The 17022-nt window shown below is 42.7% G+C and overlaps 1 protein-coding gene across 1 annotated transcript; it reads left to right on the top strand.

Annotated features, from left to right (window-relative positions):
• The first annotated feature begins 295 nt into the window (after positions 1 to 295).
• On the top strand, positions 296 to 12578 carry DUSP19 (dual specificity phosphatase 19). The gene is made up of 4 exons (XM_018559498.1): positions 296 to 629; positions 3717 to 3763; positions 6013 to 6165; positions 12179 to 12578. Exons 1-4 carry the CDS (start codon positions 404 to 406, stop codon positions 12401 to 12403), a joined length of 651 nt encoding a protein of 216 aa, XP_018415000.1. The 5' UTR covers positions 296 to 403; the 3' UTR covers positions 12404 to 12578.
• Positions 12579 to 17022: the final 4444 nt, after the last annotated feature.

The following is a 17022-nucleotide window of genomic DNA, read 5'->3' as shown; positions in this document are numbered from 1 at the left end:
TGAGTGGGAGCTTCTATCTGCCTGGTTTCATAGGTTTTTGTTTGTTCATTAAGGGACATGTAAGTGGTAAAGAATATATTTTTGATTTATTCTTTTTTTGTAATATAAATAAAAACAAGCTGTCAAAAAGTTTCCTATTCTGAGCAGAGATCAATCAGCGTGTCGCACAGACAATATGCACTGAAGGAACCAGATCTGCAGTTCCAGCTTTCACATTCTGCCTTCTGCGAAGCAGCCAATGAAGGCTGGGGACAGAATAACCAATAACAAGGCTTCTGTTATGTCATCCAGGAACACTTGAATGAACGCCCAGGACTAGGAAGGGATCAGATGTGAGCTTGGTTCGCAGTGTCTGCTGTCGGTACACGTCTCCTCTGTACATTGTAGAGCGATTGCTCATGTGATGCACTCACTTGGTGATGAGATCAAAGGGTTCTCTAAAAACAGACTCAAGAAACAATGCACTCGAGTTACAACACTATCAGGAAAGAGAATCATAGAGACATGGAAAGATTCACTGGTGCATGTTGTGGATGATCCAGATCAACAAGATGGACCAGCCTGTGGATATGTGCAGGACCTTAGCATGGACCTGCAGCTGGGGGTCATCAAGCCCTGGCTATTGTTGGGTAAGTGTGACATTGTGTACATTCGATTATACCTTTTTTTTTTTTGGTTTGTATCAGAAACCTAAAAGTAAGCAATTGTCATTGTTTAAGGGTCAGTCCACCTAAAAGGTATATTTTAATTATAGTTGGAACTCAATAGGCTGAATCCACCACTGGCTTCTTATTTGCCAAAGGTTCTTCTGCAGTGAAAATTCCATAATACCTGACTCTATTCCTGGCCACCATTGTGTGTTTCAGTGCCTCTTGTGACAAGCGTCACGTGATGAAATAAAAAGTGTAAAGCTGGGTATACGCGGTTAGAATTCCGTATCACATTCTTAAGAAAAATCTTGTCAGAACATTGAATAATGCTATTGGAGACAAATGTCGTCCAAACATTCGTCTGATTTCAACATTCGATTTTGAAATGAATGGAGTTTCCCAAACAAAAACCACATTCATTGTTGGAATTAGGTTCATCGAGAAAATCGAATGTTCTGAAAACATCCACTATTTACATAATTCTATGTCCATGCGGTACGCAGCCTAAGAGGAAGAATGTGACCACACACTCATGTTAGCCACAGCAGGATAGCCGACCCAGGAACGCAAGGAGATCTCACCAATAGAATCCTAGAATTGGATCGCACCAATAGAATCCTACCATAGAAGAGAATAAAAGAATATAACTCCAGCATCTCTCATGTAGTTTAACTCTAGCAGCTACCAAAAATTGAAACATCAGTTTAAACTGGACAGACCTTTATGCTTAAAACTCTTCACAGTGATGTTAGACTCGAGATTAGACCACACGAACTGCCTCACGTTCAGGATCACTTACTGATTGCAATATCTATACAATTCCATAGTTGCCAACATTTTTAAACAACTTCAAGAACACTTTTGCTGCTGAAGAAGAATGTAGATACCCATAAACATGCAGATCATCTGAAGAGAAGGCTCTTCACTCTCCATCTTCCCACTGAATAGTTACCTGTGTATTGTTTAGGCATGTAGGAAGGAGCAATTGTCTGACAACTTAAAGCTGGCCGTACACTGTGAGATTTCAGCTGGTCCTTGATGAACCGGACAAAATGTGCTCAGTAGGTGGCCCTTTTAGCATTCCTCCATCCAACATCCTTCGATCAAGAAATCGCTTCGGGTGCAAACATGACGGTGGCCTGTCACTATGCAGTGGCACACTCATCGCTGTCGGAATACAACAGCTCAGCAGGAGATTTGTCCATCCGTGCTGTTTAAACGTGGATGGAGGAATCTGTTATATTTTTTTGTTCAGCCCACATTGTGGCCAGCTTTAGTGATGTGTATTTGGAGCTTACTGATTGAGCATACTAACATCATTTCTAGTGTCCCTGACATGAGATGGGTAGTTGGCATATGTTTGGACCACCTATATAAGTAACCTTGGATGGCCAAATATCTGCAGGTAAAGTGAATGTGTTATGAGAGAAATAATAGTGCTGCCATTGCTGAGGTCCTCCTGAAAATGCAAATTGGGTTAGTGTTATGTTGGCCCATTAGCTTTAATGCAACTTGAATAACTGACTCAAAGCTAGTATGCAGATCAGCAAATCCGAGGTTGAAGGTTGTTTCTCTTAGTCGTATGTACATCTTGTCTCAGTGAAGCACAGGGAACCAGAGATCCAACTATTTGTTGTAGAAACAGAAATACTTTTTTGGCATTTGGAATGTTCTTCTTCAATAAATGTAAAGGCCCAGAAAACATTCATATACGGTATGACTTGAACTGATAATAGCATGTAGAAAAAGATTATGGGGGAATTTATCAAAACTGGAGCAGACACAATGGAGCAGATTTGCATTGCAGCCAATCAGCCTCTCTCTCTCATTTTCAAATCTTACCTGAGCAAACTAAAGAGAGATGCTGATTGGTTGCAATGGGCAACTGCTCCAGATTCTGTTTGCTCCAGTTTTGATAAATTCCCCCCTATGTGTCATATTTGACCGATTTTGGGCATGCAGGGGAATTTATAAACATATCATATCATAAATCAAGGACATTTGATGGGCTCTATCATAAATCAAGGACATTTGATGGGCTCTATCATAAATCAGGGACATTTGATGGGCTCTATCATAAATCAAGGACATTTGATGGGCTCTATCATAAATCAAGGACTTTTGATGGGCTCTATCATAAATCAAGGACTTTTGATGGGCTCTATCATAAATCAAGGACATTTGATGGGCTCTATCATAAATCAAGGACATTTGATGGGTTCTGTCATAAATCAAGGACATTTGATGGGCTCTGTCATAAATCAAGGATATTTGATGGGCTCTATCATCAAGGAAATTTGATGGACTCTATCATTAACCAAGGACATTTGATGGGCTCTATCATAAATCAAGGAAATGTGATGGACTCTATCATTCATCAAGGACATTTGATGGGCTCTATCATAAATCAAGGAAATTTGATGGACTCTATCATTAACCAAGGACATTTGATGGGCTCTATCATAAATCAAGGAAATTTGATGGACTCTATCATTAACCAAGGACATTTGATGGGCTCTATCATAAATCAAGGAAATTTGATGGACTCTATCATTAACCAAGGACATGTGATGGGCTCTATCATTAACCAAGGACATGTGATGGGCTCTATCATAAATCAAGGACATTTGATGGGCTCTATCATTAATCAGGGACATTTGATGGGCTCTATCATAAATCAAGGACATTTGATGGACTCTATCATAAATCAAGGACATTTGATGAATGTCCTTGATGAGTGCTTAGTCAATTGGCATTTTGTGGCATTTGAATACTTATTGTATTGCCAATTTTCTTGTCTTTACTGGCTGGTCAGAATTACTGATGATGGTTTTATGAGTTGGCAGCTCTGCACTCAGAGAGTGTGCTGTCTTATATGAGAGTCAGTGATGATTCTGTTGCCTACACTGTTGACAATCCTCTGTAAAGCTATGGAGGTCAACTGTAATAGTAGCTGTAGTGATATGTTACATGTAATCAACACTTATAGAGAACGGATAGGAAACTAAAATGACCTTTATAAACAAGGCTTTCTTATGCAATCTATTTCATTTTATTTGATTTTAGGTTCGCAAGATGTTGCACAGGACCTAGATGTACTAAAAAAATATAAGGTAAAAATTAGCCTTTTCATGGCTATAACACATGTATTTCATATACTTTGGGAAGAAGAAACCCTGCAAGATAAGAGAGTGGGATGTAATGAAAATTAAAGTTCTCCCTAGAATGATTCAATATTACTAGACATTAAACGGCCATATAACACATGTACCTTGATAAATGCATAGCACCATGTTGGACTTTTGTCCACACTTTGGTTATCCGGCAATTATCGATGGAAAACTGATGGCTATAACCAATGAGACCATGCAACTCATAGTGTCACTCAGCCCAGGTCTACTACCCACTATATGCTGACAGCGCAGAACCACGTTGCAGCCATGAAGGATCCCAACAATATGATTGGGAACCACACCACTGCCTGATTGACAGTTGACTCTGCCTGTGTAGAGCCAGAGCCAGCTGTGCCGCCCCCTCTCCTGTCTGTCCCTCCAATGAGTGCTGGAGGAACAGAGAGAGGGGAGGGGGGAATCCCTGCGGGATGCAGTGACTGACAATCACCACTTTCTGCAGGGAGAAGCCGTGAGCTAAGCTATCAGCAGTTTGTGTTTTGTATAGTACTAGTGTAATATGCAAAGTTCAGTGACACATAGCAAACCATCCAATTTATTGTAAGGTAGTCAGAGCAGTAATATTTATCCTGTAGGTAACCACGTGATATCTTCTCTGTATCAAAACTGATTTTCTATATCAGTTTACTAATTTATATATGGTCAGCAGGTACATTCAGGTTATTATCCAGGTTAGGTTCCCAGCATCAGGTGCCACTCTGGAAGTCACAGGAGAAGAACCCTCCACATATCATCTACACTGTTTCCTTCTCTCTAAGGCCCTTTTCACACGGTCGCTCCGATCGGGTCCGCCTGTCAGTTTTTCAGACAGACCTGATCGGATGCCCAATGCAAGTATATGGGCAGCTGTGAGCATCTGTTTACACCCGGTTATCCCCACCTCCAGCCAGGTCCAGAAAACTTTTTCGCCAGATTGTATTGTGCCGGATCGGGGGTCCATTTACATCTGATTCCCCATAGACTGGCATTGGGTCCAGTAAATTCATTTTTTTTTCCTTCGTCAAAACATGGAGGAAAAAACTGTAGGGACACGGATGTCACAGTGGTGCCATTCTGTCCATATTGCTGTGATCAGGAGAGGATCCATGCAGGGGTCCTCTCCTGATCAGCCCATGTGAAAGGGGCCTAAGTAGAGATGAGTTGTTGAAGATTTCTTCAGTCATACTATAAATGTTTTAATAGTTAAAATATAGAGGTTCTTTTTTTTTTGCAGGATTTGGGCTCTCACATTGTAACAGCCAAATGAGGCACCCTTCATTTAAATTATTTACAGTTTAAAGGTAACCATTCACAATACAATCTGATTGAATGATCTCCTTTAGATTGATCAACTTTAAAGTAATATTAACATCAAACATCTTTAAGCCATTTCAAACACATTAAATCACTTACAATGGATGCTGCTCCTTGATGTGTGAAAGTGTTAGTTTCCTGTAGAACCAGCTGGTCTCCTGAGGGCTGGCCCTGATATCCTGTTTTAGGGTGGCCCTTCCCGTTGAAGGGTCCTGTGGAGCCACCCTTGCGTGTGCTAGTATGCTGTGTGTGTCTCCATAAACATGCAACTTTGGATGAGGATGTCACCAGCACACCAGGCACGACAAAAACACATGGGTCAGTGCGAATCCATTTAATGATATGTCACTCGGAATATGGTGTGCTGGTGACATCCTCATCCAAAGTTGTTCTATGTGCGGCGCCATCCGCTGTCATTTTGAGCACCCGTTTAACCTCTTTGGGATTTCCGGTAAGGGGTGCTACAGGACTTGTGACGTCCATAAACATGCAAGCACAGCAAGGAAAGCCAGTTCCCAGCTCCCTGCTCTCCGCTCTCCTCCCTTCTCTAAACTTGTAGATGGACAGTTGTTGACTGTGCTGTCGCTTGTGATCTTGTACCGGACAGGACGTTCAGGGAAGAGGAACTGAGAGATTTGAAGCCAGCTGTTCGGAAACATGATGACTGTAAGTGCTTGGGCGAAAATATAAAGAAATACTTTGTGGGGCGATGTATATTTGTTCGATCTGGATTCATTAATCAAAAAGATTGAGAGTTTAATACTACTTTAATGTTTTTAGTGCTGCATATTTGCACCGCAGAGAAACATTTCTCAGTTTGATGGTGTTTTTTTATTTTAATACCTCTAGCATTTTTTATTTCTCTTCTCATTATTTAGGTCACCCATATTTTGAATGTAGCCTATGGTGTGGAAAATGTATTTCCAAATGAATTTACTTATAGGAAGCTTTCCATCCTTGATCTTCCTGAGACTGACATCACTTCCTATTTCCCAGAGTGCTTTGATTTCATAGACCAAACAAAAAAGGAGGTAAGAATTTCTCATACTCTTTATTTTCCTAGATTACAGTTCAGCACTCTTCATTTTAAAAAAGAACTATGGCCAGACTTTTTTTGGCCTTACTTCTCTTTCGTCACAGGAGGGCATTCTCCTGTGACCCAAAACTCAGCACATAGCGGGCGGACAGTGCAGAGCCACGTTGCGGCCGGGAAAGATCCCGACAATATTGTCGGGATCCACCCCGCCACTCTGCCTCCACCATCCATCCCTCCAGCCAGCGCTGGAGGAATGGAGAGGGGAATACCTCCTGCAGGGACAAGATCAGGAACTGGCCAATCAGCAGTATGTGATCGCTCGCTCAGTTCTCGATCAATAGAGCCGACGTCTGACAGCTGCATTGTCACGTGTTGGCTCTAACTATGGGGATGAGTGCATTTCACTCCTCATAGTTCTCCATTAAAGAGCCTGGTCACAGGACCACATACAATTCATTTTTCCTGTAGTACAGTTATTGTTTTACTGTCCAGTAGTGCAACAATGATGGATTATTAAGGACATTTTGTACAGTTACACCACTGTTTTTGTAGCAGAAAAAAACCCAGCAACACTCATTCAAGTGAATATACAACCCAATATCAATTTATTTGTAGAGCTGGAATTATTTAAGTGACATTAAAGTTACAAATCTTTTCCGCCCCCCGCCATGCTGCTTTAAAGTGACATTAAAGTCAAAAATGTTTTTCCCTCCCTTTTTGCACATATCTAATGCTTGCTTACCTTAAATGATGCCTCTTGATCCGATCATCTTCTTCCTTCACTTGTATTCAGTAATCCCTTCAGTGCTAGTGCCGGTCTCTGATCCAGCGCTGACTACTGTGTCTTTTGTGTCCCACGGTGTCTGTTCGATGTGCACGCTCCCTCTGCATGCATTGACTAAAGGTGCCCGCACACGTTGCGATAATCGCACGATAATCACGGGAATTCCCGCGATCGTACGATTATCGCAAGGTGTGTGGAAGGGGTGCAACCGTTTTTACTGTGCGGTCGCACGACTTTTATCTTAGGGACATGTTCGAAAACCTGCCGAGAATCGTACGATGTTCGGCGGGTGTGTAGCATGTTTGTAAGATAAATGCCGCACGGGCCGGTGTGCGCAAGCGCACACTGCCCGTTCAGCATTGCGGTCATCGGAAGCCCGCCCCAAGATGGGCAGATCGTCCTTTTTTTAATTACCTTACAACCATTGCAAGACAAAAGTCTTGCGATGGTTGTAAGGTCTGTGGCCAGCTTTACACTGTGTCTCCTCCCCGCCGAAGATCTCTACTGCGCATGCGCCCTCCCCATCATCCTGCTCAGCCGTTCGAGCAGTTCCAGATCTTCAGACAGGAGCGAGGGGCGGTGACAGAGGTAAGTAATTACCTTTTTGGTAACTTTTACATTTTTTTTTTTTTTTGCATTTATCTACTGCTTGCTACAGCCTTACAGCCTACCTGAGCTACTGATTGAACTCACCTTTCTGCATATGGGATATGATAGGATGTAAATCCCTCATCAGATCTTAACCTGTCCCTCCTCATCCAGCTATCAGTAGCCCTCCGTACTCCTGATCCAGCTCCTCCTCACCTATCCTCATTAGGCTGGAAACAGGACCTCATCTACATGGGGACTTATGCTGAACACTTAGGCCCCTTGCACATGGACTAATCAGGAGAGGATCCATGCACAGATCCTCTGCTGATCAGAGCAGTACGGATCGGATGTCACCGATGTGACATCCGTGTCCGAACAGTTTATTAAAACTGAAACTGCTGGACCCCATGTGTTTCTGTGTGGAATCTGATGTAAATGGACATGTTTTAATCAGATTACCCCCAATCTGGCACGATCGGCTCAGATGAAATTTAAACAGTTTCATCTGTTTTTTCGAACCCAGCCAGAGCCAGGGGAAACCAGGTGTAAAAGGAAGACAATGTTCACTTACGGTCAGGATACAAAGAAACCAGACAGCAACCAAAGTACAGGCTTAAAAAATAAAAGGAGTTTATTGAAAACAACGAAAACCAATGGAGTAAGTCCAGGTCGTTGTCAGTGCCAAGCCAGAGGTCAGATGCCAAAGCAGGTAGTAAGCCCAACCAGGTCAGGCAACACTGAGAGCAGGATGAACTAAACAATAGCCGGAGTCAGAAACCAGGAGATTAGTGAGCCAGAGCCAGGATCATATACAGAGAACAGGAAGAACTGCAGAGCACTTGGTAGATGAGAACACATGCAAGGACTGAGACTGAATGGACAAGCTGCAGGTTATAAAGTGAACTGGCGTTTGCATCATCGCTCTGAGACAGGAATTTGCCAGGAGTTTTGCTAGTGGGTTGCAGAATGATGATGTTAACGGGTTTGGTAATAAGAGGGCACCAAAGAGTACAGAAGCCATGCTCCAAGCTACTGGACAAGAAAGGGTAAGAAACCCTGACACTGTACTGTATTTACAAAGAAGCAACATTTTCACTCTAGGACTGGACTGTAATAACCTCCCTCTTCCCTTTTCACCGTAACTAGAATGGAAAGTTTTCTGGCAGGATCACCCGGTATTTTGAGTCTTAAAGAGACTCTGTGATGTTGTCCATTAATGACAAAGTGACAGAATCTCTGGGAAGCTCAGCCCCCATCCCACTTATATTGAACTTCCCCACATTTCCTTATTGCTCTGTTACTGTTCGTGTTAGAGCCAAGCATCCAAATTCTTTTAAATAGAGTTTACACAGGGTTGATAAAATGTTCCCCTCCCTCATGTGACAGTGTTTGGGCCAGACGATAGGTCACATGATCTCTCATGCCTGCAAGTTATATTAAAGTCAACAGGTGTTTAAGCTTTTTGGAATGCTGATTAAACCACTTACAATGGATGCTGCTTCTTGATGTTTAAAGGTTTTAGCTTTCTGCAGTATGAACTGGTCCTCTGAGCACTGGTCCTGATATCCTGTTTTAGGGTGGCCCCTTTCCCTTGCAGGGTCCTATGTAACCACACTTGTGTGTGATTATAAGCAGTGTTTATATCCACAAACACACAGGCAAGACAAACCTTTCCCCTGCTCTCTTCCTTCTCCTTTCTCCATCCCAGCAGATGGATAGCTGCTGAAGACTGCGCTGTCCCTTGTAATCTTGTACTCAACAGGAAGTTACAGAAGCCAAGCTGAGAGAGTTGGAGCTGTTTGGAAACATGATGACTGTAAATGCTTGGACTAAAATGTAAAGAAATACTTTGCTGGGCAATGTATATTTGTTTAAACTGCATTCATTACTGAAAAAAATATGAGAGTTTAATACTACTTTAAGAGATTCTGCCTTACATTTTTTTTTTAAAAGAAGATAGTGAAACAAATAAATTAAAGTGCATGTCAAGCCCAAAACTTTTTTTAGTATTGGATAGAAAGGGGAAGGATTAATACCACTGTCTGGTGTTTACTGCTATCTGGGAGTTCTATAGGAGAGATTTCTCCTCACTTCCTGTCTTGTTGACAATGTTTTACCAGACAGGAAGTGAGGGAAAATCTTCAACAGCAACACCTGTCAGATGTAAATGCATGTTCCTGTTGCAAATTTTTCCTCACTTCCTGTCTAGTAAAACTGTTGTAACTGAACAGAAAGTGAGAAAAAGTCCCTTTTGATGGCGCCCTGGATAGAACTAAAAACCTGCCGTGTTAAAAACTCGAGAAAAAAAAGGGGGGGGCGGTGTAAAGAGAATAGCTCAAAACGGTCTAAGCTGTGCACCTGCCTATTATTGTATAAGGGAGGATGCACTTGTAGGCAGTTGGTGTGTGATAGGGTGGGCTATGCCAGTACAGGCAATGGAAATGTGGCTACTACATCAAAGCTGCAGAAAGGGAGTGAGCTATCGCAATGATATATTATGATACACCTGAATACAGTATAGGGACGTGTCCAACTTGCACATATTTACCTATATGGATGTGCAAGTTGGGGTCAGCTTGTAGCTGTATACAGCCACGTCCTGTCATAGAGATGTACAGGCAGCTGCATGTGGCTACAGACAGCAGCCTCCTGTCCCTCCAGGACACAGGTATCTGCACAGACGTGGATACAGTACAGCTGTGCACCTCCGTGTGAATGAGGCCTAATAGTTATACTTTTGTTTCTTGTAGCCATTTGTATAGCTCTACATGTTACACCCTATACATAACTAATACTATATATTATTTCGCCCTTTGCTGTAACCCCCAAAAGACCTTAATAATCATCTCATTCATAGCAAGGTTTGTGGGCAGGGTGCCGAACTTTATATGGGATTAAATTCTGACTAGATCCAGTGTGGATTAGTTATCATAGATTAACATCTTGGAAGATTGGATTGCACTGCTCTTTGTTTTGTGTGGTATCCTCTTCCCATGTGAAGAATAATTTACAGGCCATCTGAACCCTGCTTTGCATAATGACCTCTCTCCGGCTACACAGAGCTGTTAACACTTAGAAGTTTTCCGTTTTGTATACATGTATGGACAGAATAAAAAGCATTGAATAATTGTATCACTCAGCACAGCTACATAATAGACCTGGCTTGTTGATTCTTCAGTCATGGAAGCTTGATGTTGTTAAGTGTACAAAACATTCATATTAAATTGGATAGTTTATCTCATTAAAGCACAAAATAATTCATGTCATAGATGGCAAGCCTATTTTCTTTAATTGGTCGCTGCTAACAAACCCTTTTGCTTATCTATACCTTCTTTTTTTACAGTAACATACAACTTATATGTCCTTATTGTAGCATTTTTTAACATTTAAAGGAGAACTATGAGATGAGTGATTTCCACTCACCTCATAGTTCTAGCCGACCTGTGACAATGAGACTGTCACAGGTCAGCTCAGTAGATCGGGAGGTGAGCGAACACATACCGGCATTCGCTCACCTCTCGATCCTGTCACGGCTCTCTGCCGTGACAGGGGGAGGGCTGGATTCCCCTCTCCCCGCTCCAATCTGCCAGCGCTGACTGGCGGAACGGACGGGGGAGGGGGCGGGTACAGCTGGCTCTGCCTCTAGATAGGCAGAGCCAGCTGTCACTCACGCAGCTGGGCGGATCCCGTCATCTACGTCGGAATCCGCTCTGGCGTCTCAGTATACCGCGAGCTGCAGCTCGCGGTATACTGAGCTTAGGGTAACGGGAGGACGCTAGTTTGTGTCCTCCCGTTACCCTAAGGAGAACTATGGGGAAAAACACTGACCCCATAGTTCTCCTTTAATTTATCTTGCTTATGAAATTTCTCATCGGTCATGCCATACTATTGACAGTTGTCACAGTGGGTAAGGATCGTTTTAAAAAAAAGAGCTTCAGATCATTACCAACCCTCGTCCAATCAGGGAACGCCTAGTATTCATTTCATAGAAATACTAGGCCTTCTCTGAATGGCAGCAGAACAGGACCCAGAAGTAGTAGCTCTGATCCTTCAGCGCTGACTGGCGGAACGGACGGGGAGGGAGCGGGTACAGCTGGCTCATCCTCTAGATAGGCAGAGCCCGCTGTCACTCACGCAGCTGGGTGGATCTCAACAGTAATGTACGCAATATACTGAGCTTTGGGTCACGAGAGGACGCTAGTTTATGTCCTCCCATGACCCTGAGGAGAACTATGGGGAAAAACACTTACCCCATAGTTCGTTCTCTTTTAAGCTGGTCACACACATCAGATTGTAATGTGGATTCTGGATATTTCTAATTTATTATTTTTATAACAAAAAGATAAATGCAGCCAGCAATACAAATATACCAGATATACGGATAGACAGAACAAAAATTGCATAGTCATATGTCGGGGTTGCCACATACCATACCATAAGGCGAGAAGAAGAATTTGTTCAGGCGGAAGATCACAACTATGCACACGGTGAAGGAATGTAGACGCAGCAAGCTGGGTGAGCCGGTACGGTCTGTTGCTGCAAATACTTGTATTCTATTTAAGGAGTTTTTGATATTCTAAAGGAAACTTTTGTACATGTAATGTTATATAACCCTACACTTTTATATTGGCAGGATGGCGTGGTGCTTGTCCACTGCAATGCAGGAGTGTCTCGTGCTCCAGCAATAATTATCGGTTACTTGATGTATAGTGAAAAACTGAATTTTGCCAGAGCCTTTTCAGTTGTAAAAAATGCCAGGCCTTCAGCCTGCCCAAACCCCGGATTCATGGAACAGCTCCACAAGTATCAAGACAGTGTAAGAAGACAGACAGATATCACTCATGAAAAGACAGACTGACAAAACATGTTTTTTGGTCTCCTAGTTGTTATCAGTGGTTGCACTTTTTATAGGAAGAGTTGTGTACTCCAGGTGTCCATTGGTGTCCATTGAAATGCAGTGTTTTATTTGCCTGAACAAAAAAAAGTCCAAAAAGGCATGCAGCCTACTTTATGTAATTTGCAGCAGCCAGCAAGATGTTCCTTTCATGCCCTGAGCTACTATTTTTTATCGCTTATCATGGATCATATGGCAATATTACAACATCAGAAAGAGCAAGATATGAAAAGCAAATTACTTTGAAGGAGAAGTATTGGGAGAGTAAAATGTACTCGTCCCAATACTAAGAGCCAGTGTTGGACATTAAGCTGTTACATGCTGGCTCTATATACCGAGAGCTGAACAATCGTGTGACTTCTGATCACTCAGTTCACTGTCTCTCCCTGCAGAGTGGTTACTGTCAGTCATCGCTCCCCACAGAGGTTCCCCCCTCACCTTTCTTTTCCTCCAACATTTATTAGAGGGACAGATGGGGAGGGGACAGGCACAGCTGGCTCTGGCTCTAGAAAGGCAGGGCCAGCTGTCAATCAGGCAGCTGGGTGGATCCTGAAAATATTATCGGGATCTTTCTTGGCTGCAGCATGGCTCTGTGCTGATAGCATTGAGCAGGCAGTAACTCACTATATGCTGACTGTGGGTCACAGGAGAAGAATAGTAAATATACTTCATGACCCAAAAGAGAAGTAAAGTTAAAAAGAGGTTTGGCTTATACAGTGCATATACAACCACAACCTTAAAGTAACACTAAATTTAGGAGTTAAATCTTAAAAATACACTCAAGTACCTGAACTGTTAACAACAATGTATCTCATTTGTGTATCACTCGGCTGTAGATCCTCAAATCATCTCTGAATTTGTGCTGACACTGTCCTTCCTTCTGGAGGGTGGCTACTTTTGTTCCCCATGGTCCCTGTGTGTGTTGTAAAGTAGCCACCGCTCCAAACTGGGTCCTGTGATGGACTACAATCTCGATTTAAATTAGTAAGCTAAACGTGAGTTTGCAGTCCATCACGGGGGGGAGCTTGGAGCGGTGACTACTTTACAACACACACAGAGACCATGGGGAACAAAAGTAGCCACCCTCCAGAAGGAAAGACAGTGTCAGCATGAATTCAGAGATGATTTGAGCATCTACAGACGAGTGATACACAAATAAGATACATTTTTGTTAATAGTTACGATACTTGAATGCATTTTTAGGATTTAACTCCTAAATTTAGTGTCACATTAAAGGAGAATTATGAGGCGAGTGATTTTCACTCAGCCTCATAATCTGAGCCAACCTGTGACAATGAAACTTTCACAGGCCGGTTCAGTAGTTCGGGAAGTGAGCGAACACATACCGGCGCTCGCTCACTTCTCGATCTATCCGTGCAGAGAGCCGTGACTGTCACTCACGGTGCCCTGCAGGGATTCCTCCCCTCCCCTGTCCGATCCTCCAGCGCTGACTGGCTGAAAGGACGGGGGAGAGGGCAGGTACAGCTGGCTCTGCCTCTAGATAGGCAGAGACAGCTGTCACTCACACAGCTGGGTGGATCCAGACAGAATTGTCGGGATCCGTTCCGGCTGCGGCATCTCAGTATACCACGAGCTGTAGTCCGCGTTATACTGAGCTTTGGGTGACGGGAGGACGCTAGTTTGTGTCCTCCTGTTACCCTTAGGAGAACTAACCCCATAGTTCTGCTTTAACCTCACATGATTGTAAAAGCATGCATTCACTGGTTTGGCAAAATACAACTTTTTGCTGAGTCTTTCAGTATCTGGACTAATATCACAATATTTTACTATAGCTTTAATGTAGGAAAAAAGTAATTTAGGAAGAAAGGTCAAATGTGCAGAAAATGCAAATTTCTAGCATATATTTTAACATTTACCAGTCCCAACTGGTAACTCAACTTGCTCAAATTAGCGCAGTCATGCGAAAATATGTGACATGATAAAAGGTTATGAAATATTTTGAGCACACTAATATTTTGTCTCAAAATGAAAAAAAAAAATACAATAGCAGCTGCACGTAATTTTTCTTCACTCAGTGACCAAAAATTAGGGGGACAAAGGTTGTATTATTTATTTAGTGTTACATAGTTACATAGTATTTGAGGTTGAATAAAGACATTAGTCCATCAAGTCCAACCTATTAGGATCTCATTCTAGGAGTACCCGTACCCCTGTATATTACGGTCCCTTAAGAAATCGTCCAAAAGTTTCTTGAACAATTCCACATTATTTGCTGAAATCACCGCCTGTGGCAGTGAGTTCCAGACCCTAACTGATCTTACTGTGAAGAACCCCCTTCGCCCCTTGTGCTGGAATTTTTTTTCCATCAATTTTAGGTGATGGCCTCTAGTTTTTGTAACGGAGTTAATTTTAAACAGTTTATCGCTAATGTTGCTACCACCATTAAACATTTTGTACATGGAAATCATATCCCCCCTTAATCTTTAACATTGGTCAGAAATGTACAGTATTCTGTGATATTCAGGTTATAAGTGCTCAGCACAAATTGGGAAATAATTTATAGGAAAAATCAAAACAATTTCAGTGCATTCATTAATCTAAAAGACAGAGTACAAGTGTTCCTGGTTGTCCTGCTTATTATATACAAAATTACATCTTTTATATTTAAATAAAATCTTCTTGATGAGAAAATTGTGTTCCTTATTCCTGGTAGATGAGCTGTGATTGCATATAGGCAAAGCAGGTAGACAAATCAATTGAAACACTTAGGGCAGCGGTTCTCAACCTGTGGGTCGCAACCCCGTCGGGGGTCGAATGATGATTTTCCAGGGGTCGCCCGGGACTCTCCCGCTATTAGATAGCGGCTCCCAGCGGCCCGGGAGATAAACACTTTCTCCCGGGAAGGTTTACTCTGCTCAATCAGGCAAACTAGGAATCTAGCTATGCATTCCTATGGTGGTTGTTTTTTTTATTATTCTGACGGCGTACGCCAGTGGTTCTCAACCTGTAGGTCGCTGTGTGATTTCTGCTGTGCTAGGTGAGAGTCCTCCTCAGCCCTCTCCTAGCGCAGCAGTGCCAGTTCTCCCGCCACGCCGCCAGATGTCGCTGCAGCAGCCACATCATCCCTAAATTCTACCGTTGGGGGGTCACCAAAACTTGGCAAATGTTACCAAGGGGTCCCGGCCCTAGAAAGGTTGAGAACCACTGATTTAGGGGCATATTTATGAAGCCGTTAATCTGACATTAACCAAATATTCACTGCAGGTGAATCTTCCTGGTGCATGTGTTTTGACAGTGATTTAGTCATCGCCCCGTAATTGCGTTTACTGATTTATAAATATGCCCCTTAATATATTAAAGGTACACACTAGTCAGAATAGAATTGTATGTAAAGAAGAACTCCGGGCAAATAATAAACTACCCCTGCACTGCAAGGGTTAAGTGCTCGTTTTGTCTAGGGGGCTCAAAGAAAGAAAAATACTGTAGAGTAGATAAAGTATTTTATGTAAGAGAATTGAAGGCACAGCATGCAATACAGAGACATGAGATAGAACATGGAGCAACTGAGGCAGTGTCTGTAATAAAGAGCATGAGCCAGGGAGAATTGAGGCAATGCAGTAAATGAAGAGGTATAAGACAATGAAGGGAATTTCTTAAAACGAGCAGACAAAATCTGGAGCAGCTGTGCATGGCAACCAATCAGCATCCACCTTTCATTTTCATACCTTAACTGAACAAAGAAGCTGAATGGTTGCCATATGCAACTGCTCCACATTTTGTCTGCTCCAGTTTTCATAAATTCACCTCATTGTCTTATACCTCTTCATTAACTGCACTGCCTCAATTCTCCCTGTTTCATGCTCTATGTACAATAGAGAGGCATGAGGCACTGCATGTAGCAGAGAAATGTGAGGCAATACATGCGACAGATGTGAGCAGATGCATGCAATAGAGAGGCTTGAGGTATTAATTGTGGGTAAGACAGTGGTGTGGAGCACTGCATGTCCTGCGAGCTTCCTTCAGGTTGCTAGACTGGTCCCAGCAGCCTTCTCTCCCATTTGTTGTGGTGGTCTCAGGTCCACTGACATCATCACATCTTATGTAGGTTCATTGACCTGCATTAGATGTAAGGAAGCCAAAGGACATTCCATATCTGAAGCAGAGGAAGAGAGAGGTGAGTGCTGACGGCCGGGAGAACCTGGATCAGGTAAGTAAAACAGCTTTATATGAGCACTTCACCCTTGCACTGTGGAGGCAGTCCTACTGCAAGGGTATGTTTTCTTTGCCCAGAATTTTTCTTTAAAGCCACAGAGGGAACACGGGCTATTTGCTTGGGGTTTCAGTATCTCACCCAAGTACTGTATTGTTGTGGTGTACCTGTCCACCTCCACCCCTAATCTGATCATCTAGGCTTCCTGTGTGCTTACCTAAATTGAAGACACAATAAAGCTCCTGCAGGCTCCTCGCTCTCTAATATTTAGAAATCCTGATGAATTGAAGTGTCAGTGACATGTTGAGTTTCATCTAGGGATGCGCCGTTACCGGTTTTTCGATGTCGACTATCGATATTTTTTTTAATCGGTGCTCACCGATACCAGAAGTCCCAATAAGGAAGCCGGACA

Source organism: Nanorana parkeri, unplaced genomic scaffold, assembly GCF_000935625.1.
Source record: "Nanorana parkeri isolate BGI_ZX_2015 unplaced genomic scaffold, ASM93562v1 scaffold400, whole genome shotgun sequence".
Lineage (NCBI taxonomy): Eukaryota > Metazoa > Chordata > Amphibia > Anura > Dicroglossidae > Nanorana > Nanorana parkeri.
Note: the sequence above shows the minus strand (reverse complement) of the source record. Positions and strands in the feature narration are given on the sequence as shown.

Coding starts and splice junctions, on each gene's coding strand:
- DUSP19 (XM_018559498.1), top strand. CDS start 404: ATGCACTCACTTGGTGATGAGATCAAAGGGTTCTCTAAAAACAGACTC. Junction 630..3,716: donor CAAGCCCTGGCTATTGTTGG/GTAAGTGTGACA, acceptor ATTTGATTTTAG/GTTCGCAAGATGTTGCACAG. Junction 3,764..6,012: donor ATGTACTAAAAAAATATAAG/GTAAAAATTAGC, acceptor CTCATTATTTAG/GTCACCCATATTTTGAATGT.